The 12992-nt window shown below is 43.2% G+C and overlaps 1 protein-coding gene across 9 annotated transcripts in view; it reads right to left on the bottom strand.

The window, feature by feature from the left end:
* The window catches only part of BPIFC (BPI fold containing family C), a 42582-nt gene that overhangs the window by 14085 nt on the left and 15505 nt on the right, over positions 1-12992 (bottom strand). For all 9 annotated transcript variants that reach the window (XR_004991288.2, XR_004991289.2, XM_036457417.2 and 6 more), the window contains 6 exons: positions 9845-9973; positions 8459-8614; positions 8256-8319; positions 6058-6118; positions 3005-3096; positions 1423-1599 (listed from right to left, as the gene is read on the bottom strand). Coding sequence is in view for 7 of the 9 variants with exons in the window: in XM_036457417.2 (XP_036313310.1) it covers positions 1423-1599; positions 3005-3096; positions 6058-6118; positions 8256-8319; positions 8459-8614; positions 9845-9973 (679 nt within the window). In the remaining 2 variants the exon portion in view is untranslated. The remainder of the gene's footprint in view (positions 1-1422; positions 1600-3004; positions 3097-6057; positions 6119-8255; positions 8320-8458; positions 8615-9844; positions 9974-12992) is intronic.

Here is a 12992-nt window from a genome sequence, read left to right as displayed (position 1 = left end):
AGAATCAGTGAGTATCTGTATTCTCATGGTCACTGCTGATAAGTCAGTTGCAATTGCTAACAGAAGAAATATTTATGTTGGCATAACATAAGGAATAATAATAATAACCAGCGACACTTACAGTATACTTTGTCTGTACTGGGCATTGGTCTGAATGCTTTATATATATTTAAATCTCTTTAATGTCTATATCAATGTATGGCTTATGGAAATTAAAGAATTATTATTATTCCAATTTTTTTTTTTTTTTTGCCCCAAGCAGCTTTATTTCAAGGCCATCGGACAAGGAAGGCATTATTTGCGGAAAGGACTGGACTTGGAAGCCCTTTGAAATCCCCCCCTCCCGCTCATATTCCAATTTTTCAAATGAGGAAACTCTGGCAAAGAGAAGTTAAATAAACTGAAATTGCCCAAGGTCACAGGTAATAAGTGATGGAGGGGGTCCTGTCATTACTTAAGAGCAAACTTGAGCCAAGACCCATTTGGCTCAGTGGATAGAGCGTCGGCCTGCGGACTGAAAGGTCCCAGGTTTGATTCCGGTCAAGGGCATGTACCTTGGTTGCGGGCACATCCCTACTGGAGGGTGTGCAGGAGGCAGCTGGTCGATGTTTCTCTCTCATTGACGTTTCTAACTCTCTATCCCTCTCAATTCCTCTCTGTGCAAAATCAATAAAATAGCCGAAACCTGTTTGGCTCAGTGGGTAGAGCGTCGGTCTGCGGACTGAAGGGCTTCGATTCCGGTCAAGGGCAAGTACCTTGGTTGCGGGCACATCCCCAGTACAGGGTGTGCAAGAGGCAGCTGATCGATGATTCTCTCTCATCGATGTTTCTAACTCTCTATCCCTCTCTCTTCCTCTCTGTAAAAAATCAATAAAATATATATTTTAAAAAAATCAATAAAAAATATATATATTTTTTAAAAAGAGCAAACTTGGAATCATAAAGAAATGAAATTATAAGAACCAGAAACTCAACAATTTTCCAACTAATAAGGTTCATGCCACAACTCCTTCATTCATTTTGTCCTGATAGGAGTGCTAGTCTACAAAGCCCAGGAATAGAAGTTATGACATAGAAGGCCCCAAATGGGATACTTAAGATAAGATGAAATGTTGGAGCTGACTGTCATCACCTGCTAGCTCTCCTCACCTTTAAAAAAAAAAAAAAAAAAAAAAATATATATATATATATATATATATATATATATATTTTATTGATTTTGTACAGAGAGGAAGGGAGAGAGATAGAGAGTTAGAAACATCGATGAGAGAGAGTCATCGATCAGCTGCCTCTTGCACACTCCCTACTGGGGATATGCCCGCAACCAAGGTACATGCCCCTGACCGGAATTGAACCCGGGTCCCTTCAGTCCCCAAGCCGACGCTCTATCCATTGAGCCAAACCGGTTTCGGCTCTCCTCACCTCTTTTGTGGAGAGAGTGACATTGAAAGCCCCAGCTGCAAAATGAGCGAAGGATGCAGATCTAAAGAAGTATTCGGAGATTCCAATGTAGAGCATAGAGTCGCTGCGTTCGGGGAGCACAAAAGGCACTGGGGAGAAGGGCGGGTCTGTGAGGTTTTCCAGTGGATAGAACACACCCTGTGGGAAAAGAGAGAGAGGCCAGTGTGTTAGTTGAAGGCTCGAATATGCAGGATACAAGAAGGTGGACCCTCTCAGGTCAGAATAAGAAAAATGGTGGAAACTCAGTAGGGAAGAAAAAATGACAAGGCCTTCTGACTCCTTGACTAGTGACCATGTTTCAAAGCTCTGACGACTTCTTGAGCATACACCTGCGTAATGTCTGTCCACTCTGGGGTGTAACCTAGTGAGAAGTTCCTTGTCGGTCCTCTTCTCCAGGAAAGAAAGGCAGGTGCATTTAGCTGGAGGTGACAGCTCTGAATACTTCCTGAGGTGCCAGGTAGAGATGTCAAACCTCTGACCTTCGAATCCTGTGATTGCCGAGTGTCTGGGTTATCACAGAAAGACTCAGGAGGCTCCAGAACTCTATATGATTAAAGCATTCAACAAATATTTATTGAGTTGGACTGAGTTGAAAACGGCACCTGCATCACGTGTTCATGAATGCACCATGGGTTTCAGAAGTCTAGGAGAAAATCCATGGCATTTCTAATGGCCCTCATTAGCTATTGGTTGTCTTGTGTAATGTTTAACTAATCTGAATGACTCTGAGTGATTGAAATATAAGCCAATATACATTTTTATAAACAATGATATTAACTTTGGGGCAAAACAACACTTTTCCAGAATCAGCAAACACCATTTTCATATGCTAATAGCCTCAGTAGTGGTCAGCAGCTCGGAAGTTAAATGGACCAATCTGAGAGGAACAGAAGTACTAATAGGTACAATTGCTGATGTGGTAAGTTCTCATAATTGTAGACCACTCACTGGCTGCCTCCTAGCTCACACCTACTTCCAGTGGCAAAGGCATCATGAGATCTTCCTGAAGAAGACAGACTTGTCTTGTGCAATCCAAACAATTGTTTACCGATCAAGGAAATGTTCAAAGAGTCTTTCGAAAGAGCATACACATCAGGGACTGTTTCAAAGGAAATTAAATTGTTTGATGAGCATGTAGGTATATTTCCTCCGCACGTATTTGTTCCCTGAATACAGTTGGCCCTCTGTATCCTTAGGCTCTGCTTCAAACCAACCGCAGATAAAAAATATTTGAAAAAAGTTACATTGCTGCTGACAGGCACTGTGGAGTTAGGCCTACGACGGTTGTGTCGTACCGAGCATGTACATTTTCTTTTAACAACCATCTAAGTAGCATTTCTATTGTATTAGGTTATATAGCTAATCTAGAAATGATTTAAAGTATACAGGAGGATGTGCCTAGGTTAATTGCAAACACCATCCCATAAGGGAATTGAGTATGGAAGATTTTGGTCTGGGGAGGTGTCCTGGAAGGACACAGAGGTGCGCTTGTCCTGGCTGCTGGTAGCCGGGATGAGAGCTCTGATGAGGATGATAAAGTTACCTTCAAATTCAGGTCAATGTAGTTCTCAGTAATTTCTGGAGAACTCATTAGCGAATAATCCAGCAGGGTATAGTTGTCAATCTTGGTTAAAACTAAAACAGATAAAGCAAAAAGAAAATTAACATTCATTAAAAGCATAACATATGATTAATGTATATTGAGAACAAATTTTTAAAAATTAAAAATTTTTAAATTGTATTGTCTAAAAGAATAATTACCCTACTTCATAAGTAATACACGTTCTTATTTATTTATTTATTTATTTAATAGTTGACATTCAATATTATATTAGTTTTAGGGCATGCTCACTTAGTAAGTCAAGAGAAGAAAGTAAAAACCCTTTTAAATCACATTATCATGAGAGAAACATAATATTTTGGTATATACCCTTTTTATTGCTCTCTGTCTCTCTCTTTCTCAATGTACATACATTCTTTTTAAAGAAGGAATTATAATAGACAAACAAGTCACTTGTCAACATTAAGCCATATATTGAGAGACTTTCACGTTCTATTATGTAAAGTCTCCTAGGAAGTTAGAATTTATTTTTTTCACAAAGTATTTCTAATTACAAGCAGGCATTACTGTTGTAATTAGAAATACTTTTTAAAAAGAAATATCAGGAAAGACAGATAGACAGAAGTAAAATCCACTAAGTTGGAGAGGCTACTGATTCATGTCCTTTTTGTACTATCATTTTCAGAGCCAAGTGGAAGGCTGGGCAGGGGGCCCGGGGCCAGGGAACAGCGGGCGAGGCTTGCAGGAAGCATGGACTTCAGTGTCTGGGACAGTTATATGTGCGGTGGTGCGGTGCTCAGTTCCTGCCCTGGCCTGGGAGCTGCTTTTCCAACCACCACAGAGTGCTTTGCAACAGGAAGTCTTCCTCCCTAGAGGAAGGCCCATGAGCACCACAACTTCCCTTCCTACACATCACACTTGTATTCCATAGATGGAGATGCAAAGGAAGAAGAGATGAAGCCATTTGCCAAGGCAAGGGGGCAATACTACTTACTCTATGACACCAAGTTTTAAATCTTTTCCAATTCACAGTCTCCACAGACCCACCATCATACTGTGAGGAAAGCAGGACTGTGAGGGGAGTGTAGCTCCCAGAGGTAAAGAAACTTGCCTAAGGCAAACTAGGGCATCCCCCACCAGTTCTTTCTTCACTCCTTCTTTCCCTGCCTCCCAACCCATTCATTTGCTTTCATCCACATGGATCCCTTCATTAATCCAATATTTATTAACTTAGTGTGGCTTCGGCGCTGCGCCTGGTGCTGGGAACAGAGATGAGTCACAGTCCCTGCCCTCCTGGAGCTCATAGTCTGGTGGAGGAGACAAACATGTAAATGGGAAATCAGAAGACAGTGTAGTAAAGAACAGATCTAAAACTGAGCTCTTGATGCTTCTCCTACAAACCTATTCTCACAGTCTTCCCCATTTGGATAAATGGTAATTCCCTTCTTCCAATAATAATAGATTCTGGTTGCTCAGGGGAAAAACCTGGGGTCAACCTCTACTCCCCTCATGACCTGCATTCGGCGTGTCAGCAAATGCCACTGACTGCATCCCTCCACCTGCAAGCTGCATCCAGGACCTGAATGTGCCTCGCCTTCTTCATCTAGGCTCAGGGGAGTCAGTAGCCTCTTGGGTGGTCTCCCTGCTTCCACCTTTGCCCCCCACTCCTGTCTATTATTAATCCACAGAAGTTGGGGTGATATTCTTAAAATATAGATGAAATCATGCAAGCCTTGCTCAGAACTCTCCAAAGGCTTCCCAATGACCTGGACATCTACCCATCTGTTTTCTCCTCCCTGACCTCATCTCCTGCTGCCCCCCGCCCCCACAACCTCTGCCTTCCTCTGCCCCCAAAATGGCCTCCTCACAGTTCCTCTAGCACACCTGGCACGTTCCTGCTTCAGGACCTGTGAGCTTGCGGTTTCTTCTACTTGAAATGTTCTTTGCTCAGATCTAGGAGTGGCTCACCCCCCACTTTATTCGGATTCATACTCTATGTTCTTTTCTCAGGATCTAGAATGGAAACCCCAGGCCACACGTCTAAAATGAAAACCATTCCCCAGCTCCTTCCCTGCTTTACTTTTCTTCTCATCACCCATCACTAGGATGCCATGGATTTTATAATACTTATCATCTTGCTTGCTGTCTGTCTCCTCCCACTAGTCCCACGAGGACAGGGATTTCTGTTTCTGAGCCTGATTGCTGCATTCCAGCACCAAGAGCAGCACCTGGCTTGTACCACTGGTGAATGAACGGGTGGATGAATGAATGAATGAAAGAGAGACACTTTCAAAGTATCATGTGAGTTTTTCAGAGGAGGCAGAACGTTGGGCATCAGGTAAGGTTTCTTGGAAGAGACTCTGCCTGAGCTGAGCCTTGCAAGATAAAGAGGAGTGAACAAGACAAGGGATGGCCGAGGGGTAGTGAGTGGAAGGGGCTGCATCCCTCACCACTTAGCACAGTGTTGGCAGGGAAATAGGCACTAACACATGTCTACTAAATGAATGAATGGGTGGAGGGAGAGGAAGCTCTTCTAGGCAGGGCGGACGCCATGAGCAAAGGCAAGCGGTGTGGGGTTAGGAAAGGCAGTTTGATTGCTGGAGCAGAGAAAGGCGCAAGATGAACAGAGAGAAGTCGGAGCCAGAGCCTGGCGGGTGGGTCTTGCAGTCCACGTTAAAACATTTGGACTTGATCCTGAAGGCGGCGAGGAGCCGATTGAAGGGGAAAACCTGGCCCAGATCAGCATTAACCATTCTGAAGAGGATGCATTTCGTGCAGAGCTGGGGTTAAAGCTCCTGAGAGTTCAATTCTCTGAACTGTATCTGATCTCCTGAAGCCACCCCCTCCTGCAGAGAAGCAGGCCTCATACACAGGCTGTGTCCTTCCAGCCCCCCACCTTCCTGAGGCTCTAGTTTGCAGAGTGGAAAGCAGACTGAAGAGGCAGAGCTGTGTTGTGTGGAAAAGCAAACCTGGAGCACACCGGAGCGGGAAGGTGGGGGAAAAAACCATCCAGAAGAGACAGTTCAGAGACTCACCCTCCAGCATGCTGAGATTGGCATTCAGTGCTTCCACCTCTCCTATGATAATGGGACAGAGCTGGCCATAAAAGGAATTTGAAAAAAATGCAGGTTATCATATTATACTGGAAACCTCTATTTATGGGCTTAGACCCTTCAAGCAAAACACTATGAGACAGTCTCCCTTTGGCCATAAGGTCTTTTAAATTAGTCGATGTCGCCGGGACCAGTTTGGCTCAGTGGATAGAGCGTCGTCCTGCGGACTGAAAGGTCCCTGGTTCGATTCCAGTCAAGGGCATGTACGTTGTTTGCGGGCACATCCCCAGTAGGGAGTGTGCAAGAGGCAGCTGATCGATGATTCTCTCTCATCGATGTTTCTAACTCTCTATCCCTCTCTCTTCCTCTCTGTGAAAAATCAGTAAAAAATATATTTAAATTAGTTGATGTCTACGTATATATATGGGTGGCAAGCCATTGAATGCTGACTAAGCTTCACAGCCACGGGGACTCCATCCAGGGAGGCCATAAAAGAATGAGCCACTGCCTCCTCTTCCTGTGCATGACAGGACATGCGCCCCGGCCCAGGCTGGAGGTGTCCCACCCGAGGAACCTGCTATGCCTTTCCCCTGCTCTGTCATCTGCCCTGCTGCCGGGAGTGGTCACAGCTGGGGCCTTTACTTCCCCGCTGGGCTGGTTCAACAGCCCATTAGATCAGGCATCTACTTCCATCAGAACCTAGGTTGGAATTAGAAAATAAACCTTGAGTCAGACTCAAGCACATCTGGAGGAAGAAGGAAGGACATCGATGGACGGGCTGTATGCCAGGCGTGGGCTAAGCACTCAGGGTGATGGTTACTAGCAGAGGCTGGGGAGGTGGGCTACCTGGGTTGAATCCCTTGGTAAGTTACCTGTATTCTCTGTCCTCAATTTTACTCATCTGCAAAATGGGAGTGACAATTGTATCAATTCAATTGGCTGTTGTTTTAACCCCATTTCATCCTCGCTTTAGCTCTGGGAGGTAAAGCCTACTGTCCCCTATTTATGAATGGGAAACTGAAGAAGGGCGGTTGACAGAGTCACCAGGCATCACATGAAAGCTAGATGGCTGTGGACTGAATATTCTCTTCATTTGCCAGTGGCTCAGAGGGAATACTAGAGCCAAAGCATCTATGATTTCTTTTTTTTTAATTTTTTTTAATTTATGATTTCTAAGTTGTATGTACACTCAGGGAAAACTTAACTGTTGGCCTAGAGCCATGCCTTGTTCTGAACAAAGGAATGGCCAACTGTGAGGTCCTTGAAGGTGGTGGCACTATTTCCCAGTCGCTCTTCAATATCCACTGGCCCCTGTCAGGTAAGTTGGAGAAAGACTGAGAAGCCTCAGAGTCCCTTGGTGAGCCAGCAACCTCACTGGACAGGCTGCTTACTATTTCTACTTGTTGATTTCCTCGCTGACATTCATTAAGCACTGAGCTGAGCACGAGGGAGAGGAGATAGCCAGATACTGTCCTTACCCCTTTTTCAGAAAGGAGTCCCCTACGTTCCCACTCCTCCTCATCTTTCTCTCTGTCTCCCACAAAATACAAGTTAAGGGTTCAGGGAAGGTATGGCCAGGATTGGAAAAAGGGCACAGAGCCAATCCCGTCTTTCCCCTTCCTCAAACTTGGACTTCTACTTGTAGCTTTGGAAGCCATCTTAAGTCACATTGTTTCTACTGGCTGGAAATATCCTACCTTCTTTCCCATTCCTTACCTACCCAGATCCTACCTATATTTCAAGTCCTGCATCCTCTAACAATGTCTCCCAGGATACTTCCAGGATCTATTTATTTAATTTCCCCCATTTCTCTGAACCTCTTCAGTTCAATCTAATGATCATATAAGTATGTCCTAACTTCAAGTCCTCATTCAGTTATTGTTTCCCAAGCCTGACTCTGGTTTTCCTAAAAAAGATGATAAGGTTACTTCTTTTTCATATCCCAACAGATGCTAGCCTACTGCTGGGCATGCAGTGGGTACACAATAAATAAGTTCTTATTGATTGTTTGGCATGAACTTAAGGGAATTCTATAGAATGATATGTGTGAAAGAGCCTTGGATGGTGCCTAGCACACAGTAGGTACTCAATCAAGGTTTATTTTCCAAGAATTAATTCAAGCATGGCAGAACTGTTGCTGATGGCATTTGACCATGGCTGTAAAACCTCTAAAGACCTACCATTTCATTTAAGTTCTTTAAAATGGGTTTCTCCATGGGCTCAGCAAAGGAGTTATACAGGACACTGGAGAAAAAAGGAAGAAGAAAAAAAAAAAAGGCTTACTCAGGGACTGTACCTGTTGGTTATTAACCTTTCCTACATGCTGCCCGGGAATCTAGACAGCCCCCAACTAGCCACTGTCCACCAGGGCCCTCTCCCTCACCTGAGTTCTCCAGAGAATGAGACGTGGGCATGGCTCACTTGGGCGTGGCAGTCTTGGAGCTCCAGAGTTGGTTGACCAAAGTCATTTCGGGCTAGGTTAAGAATACCCATGAAGTAGACCTCAGAGAGAAATAGATCAGCTCCTCCTGAGTCTTGGCTGTTGAGAGAAAAAGTGCAAGGTTACCCAGGCCTCGGCAGGGGAGGAGATGGCTCAGTTCTCGATCCATGGACTCTGAGCTCCTGGAGGGCAGGACCTTTGTCACCTCTGGATTCCTGGCACCTACAACAGGTAGGATCAGAGCAGGTGCTGAATGAATATTTGCTGAACAAATGAAAGTAATGAATCATGGGAATGGTGACAGCTTTAGGGACCTTGCAGTTATTTCATCCTCAGTGCCCTGGCCCCACCCCAGTGGTTGAGCATATACTGAGAGCACCATTCATATGCAATGCTTGTTTAGAGAGAGAACATGGTTGGGGGAGCGGGGGTTGGCCACACGTTATGTAGGAGGGGCACGGATGGGGAAGGGACACTTAGTCTGTGAGCTCCTTGAGGGAGTAGAGTGTGTGTTACTCACATCCATGTCCCCAGGACTTAGCTGGTGGCCTGATGCAAAATAAGTACGCAATGTAAAGCTGATGACTCAGCAAAGACAAGAATAACAAGAATAAATACGTGAATCCATGCTACTTATAGGAGGATATATCATTTCTCCCTAGTCCATAAGAGTTCTTGGGAGTTCTTGAGATAGGAATAAATGATAAACAGTAGGCACTCAGTAAGTGCTTGTTAAATGACCAAGTGGGTGAATGAATGTGTTATTCTGGGGCACCAACCAAGGCAGACCTAAACATTATACCTAGGAGAGCGACTTACACTAGTAGGTGATATATAAGCATACCCAGAATTTGATCCCTTCTTTCTAAGGAGGGTGCAAAGGCCTTTTATTAGGGGCGAGCTGGGCTCAAGCTATCATCCTACCAACCTCCCTGTGATAGGAAGGCTCCAACCTGCCTGTGAGGTAGGAAGGCCCCACAGATGGCAAAGTGCGTTCAATGACTGGCTAAGATCATCCAGTGACCAATGAGGCATCTCAAACGTTGAGCACATGTCCGTTGCTCCTACTGCCTTCTAGCTCTTAGAAAATCATAAAGGACTTTTAGACCAGTTACTCTGTCTTTCTAGTTGAGATGATTTTCAGCCCTTCCCCTCTCATGCCCAGCAGAGATATTCTGATTTAATTTTATCCTGAAAAATGCTCTTGAAAAGAAGTGTTAATGGCTGAGGAAAGAAGCCTAATGTCAAAAACATTAGCACATTTCTACACGTTGGATTTCTGCTCCATTTCTCCCCAGAACGGCAGCAGGCTTTTTAGGGGATACTCACAAAAGTGGAGACTTGACTTCCCAGTTTGTGCTGATGTTGGCCGTGCCATGGTTGGTCAGTGCCTTGATTCCCACCCCGGGCACAAAGGCTAATGATGTGTTGGGAAATGAAAAGGCATGGATTTTTATGCTGTAAAACAAGAGACAGGGGAGTTAGTGTGGCACATTGCTTAGTAAGGCAAAACCGGAAATGCAGTTGTAGAAATCGTGACTGTGAACTCCCATGGTGCAAGGAACCCCGGTCTGCAGGGGTGCCCTTGGGCACTGCCTTCTAATTACCTTCAAACTTTGGGCAGGAAGCTCCTATGCCACAGAAGCTCCTAAAAATAAAAATAAGCTCCTATGCCACAGCTCCTTCCAAACGAGCAAGTTTGGAAGAAAATTTGTAAATAATCAATCTACAAGTTTAACTTCTTTAAAGACAAAAAGAGGTACCTTGCCATCATACATTTTCCTTTAGCTATTCCAGCATTTCTAAATAGGGGACATTAGTGTTTTGGTTGGGACAACTAATTTTTTGTAAAGAACTGTTATACACATTGCAGGATATTTGGCATATGTGCCAACCTAAATGACAGTAGTCCCCCTCCCCCAAATCCATTGGGACAATCAAAAGGGTGTCTCCTCCTCTTCCCAAATGCCCTCTATGTGGACACTGTCTTCCCCAGTTGAGAAACTTATTTTTAGAGTTTACTTCCCCTAAGGCTCTCTGATCTGTCAAACAGGCAACTAGGAGGCAGTGGGTTGCATGTAATCTACCTGGGTAGATGGCTACATGCATTATGATAGGTTATTGTTATGAATATTGACTGAGTGATTACTCCCTGCCAGGCACTGTGGTGAGCACTTCACATGGATTAGCTCATTTAAACCCTCACAATAATCCTATGAGGCTGTTGCTGTTTTTACAAACTTCAACTCAGAGATGAGAAGACAAGAAACTTGGCTGAAGTCACACATAAGTGGTAGAACCAGATCTGGAAACCTTAGTCTGTCTTCAGACTGTGTTTTTACCCATTAGGCTATGCCACTTCATTATTGTGCAAAGGGCACTTGACTTGGAGACAAGTTTTGTGCTGGTGGTGCAACCTTGGATACGACACGTCACCTTTTTCAGTTAATCACTCAGAGGAAGTGTAACAGGTAGGTTACGGAGACAAAATGAGGCCACCTGCACATCACTGTTGCATAGGAGGAAGGCGTTGTGAGCTAAGATCAGGAAAATTGCAATACACAGTGTGATAGCTGATAAGAAATGGTTATTTTGCTGTCTCATCTACTTTGCATCCTTTCCTACTTATTACACAGCCTGAGACCCACTGTGGGAAGAGGAAATGTTGGAAATGTTTTCCTTTTGATACTATGGATCTTACCCATTCTTTGTAATGACTGTAGAGTATTCCAAGCTGTGAATGTATCATTAAAACAACAATAATGCCTTTGTTGGTGTCCACCAACAGGGTGTTTCCAATGTTTCTGTATTGTAAACAAGACCACCCTGAAAATCCTCAGACATGCAGTTTATGTACGTGTTTCTCTATGGAAGCTGCCAAGAAGTAGAATTGTTGGGTCAAAGGGCATACCTAAAAAAAGGCCGCTGGCCCTAGGCAGTTTGGTTCAGTGAATAGAGCATCAGCCTGAGGACCAAAGGGTCCTGGTTTGATTCTGGTCAAAGGCACATAACTCAGTTGCAGGCTCCTCCCCAGCCTGGACCCTGATCAGGGTTCATTCAGGAGGCAACCAATCGATATGTTCCTCTCACATCGATGATTCTCTCTCTTTCCCTCTCTCTTCCACTCTTTCTAAAAATCAATGGAAAAATATCCTTGGGTGAGGATGAACAACAATAACAACAACAACAACAACAACAAAAAGAACCCTGTATATCTGTCTAGTAAAAATATGATGCGAGCCACATATGTAATTTAAAATATTCCAGTAATCACATTAAAAAGAGAAAATAAAAGAGAGTAATTTTATCATTTTTAACCCAACACATCTAAAATATCATTTCAATGTGTAACCAATATAAAAATTATTAATGCAATATATTTTCCTTTTTCTAAAATAAGTCTTCAAAATATAGTACATATTTTATACTCATGATACACCTCAATTTAAACACTGAATTTTCATTAGAAATACTGACCTGTATTTTGATGGCATAAAATTTTCAACTGAAAAAAGTAAACTTACAACTTGTCCCAAGCATACTTAAAAGTTTTCGAATAACTGATTCAGGTATTGGTTTTTAAATTAAAATTAAATAAACTTTGAATTAAGTCATATTTCAATTGCACAATAGCACATGTGGCTAGTGGCTACTTGTTTGGACAGCATAAGTCTAACATTCCTGTACCAGCTTATCTACTCCCATCGGCAGGTCACAAGCATTCCAGTTCCTCATTTTCATGTATCCTCATTTGATGTTATATGATTCACCTTGGATTTTTCTGCTGTGGCATTCCTATCATTGCACTTAAATAATCAATCTTTTAAAAATATCTTACAATTTTTCAATTACATTTCAATAAAACTGAAAAATATATAGAATTCCCCTCAAATTACTTAAATAATTACTCTTTAAAAATTTTTTAAAAATACATTTTTATTGATTTCAGAGAGGAAGGGAGAGGGAGAGAGAAACAGAAACATCAATGATGAGAGAGAATCAAAATCGGCTCCCTCCTGCACACCCCCTTCTGGGGATTGAGCCCAAAACCCAGGCTGTGCCCTTGATTAAAAATGAACCCATAACCCTTCAGTCTGCAGGTCATTAGGGCAATAATTAATCCTATAAATACATATTTAACGTCCATCTCTCTCACTGGACATCAAGGGCAGAGGCTTTATCCGTGTCATTCACTATAATATCTCCTCTGCCTAGAATAACGCCTTAATACATAGTAGATGCTCAAAAAACACTTGTTGAATGGCTGGCTTTATCACAGAGTAGGGCATTTGCCAGGAACTTTCCCTAGAACATCCCCCTCTTCCTTTACAAAAAATTCTTGGTTTTATAGAATGTCATCCTTCATAGCAGGGAAATTACTCCTCTAAAGGGTTAGGGAAGCAGGGTATTATCATTGGATTGACAAAGGATTGTAGGTGGGACAGCTTTGCATGAGGCCAGTGGAAGAAACTGGTAT

The sequence above is a fragment of the Pipistrellus kuhlii genome, unplaced genomic scaffold, assembly GCF_014108245.1.
Source record: "Pipistrellus kuhlii isolate mPipKuh1 unplaced genomic scaffold, mPipKuh1.p scaffold_m20_p_3, whole genome shotgun sequence".
NCBI classification, from domain to species: Eukaryota; Metazoa; Chordata; class Mammalia; order Chiroptera; family Vespertilionidae; genus Pipistrellus; species Pipistrellus kuhlii.
The sequence above is the reverse complement of the archived record's forward strand: the minus strand, read 5'-3'. Positions and strand labels throughout refer to the sequence as shown.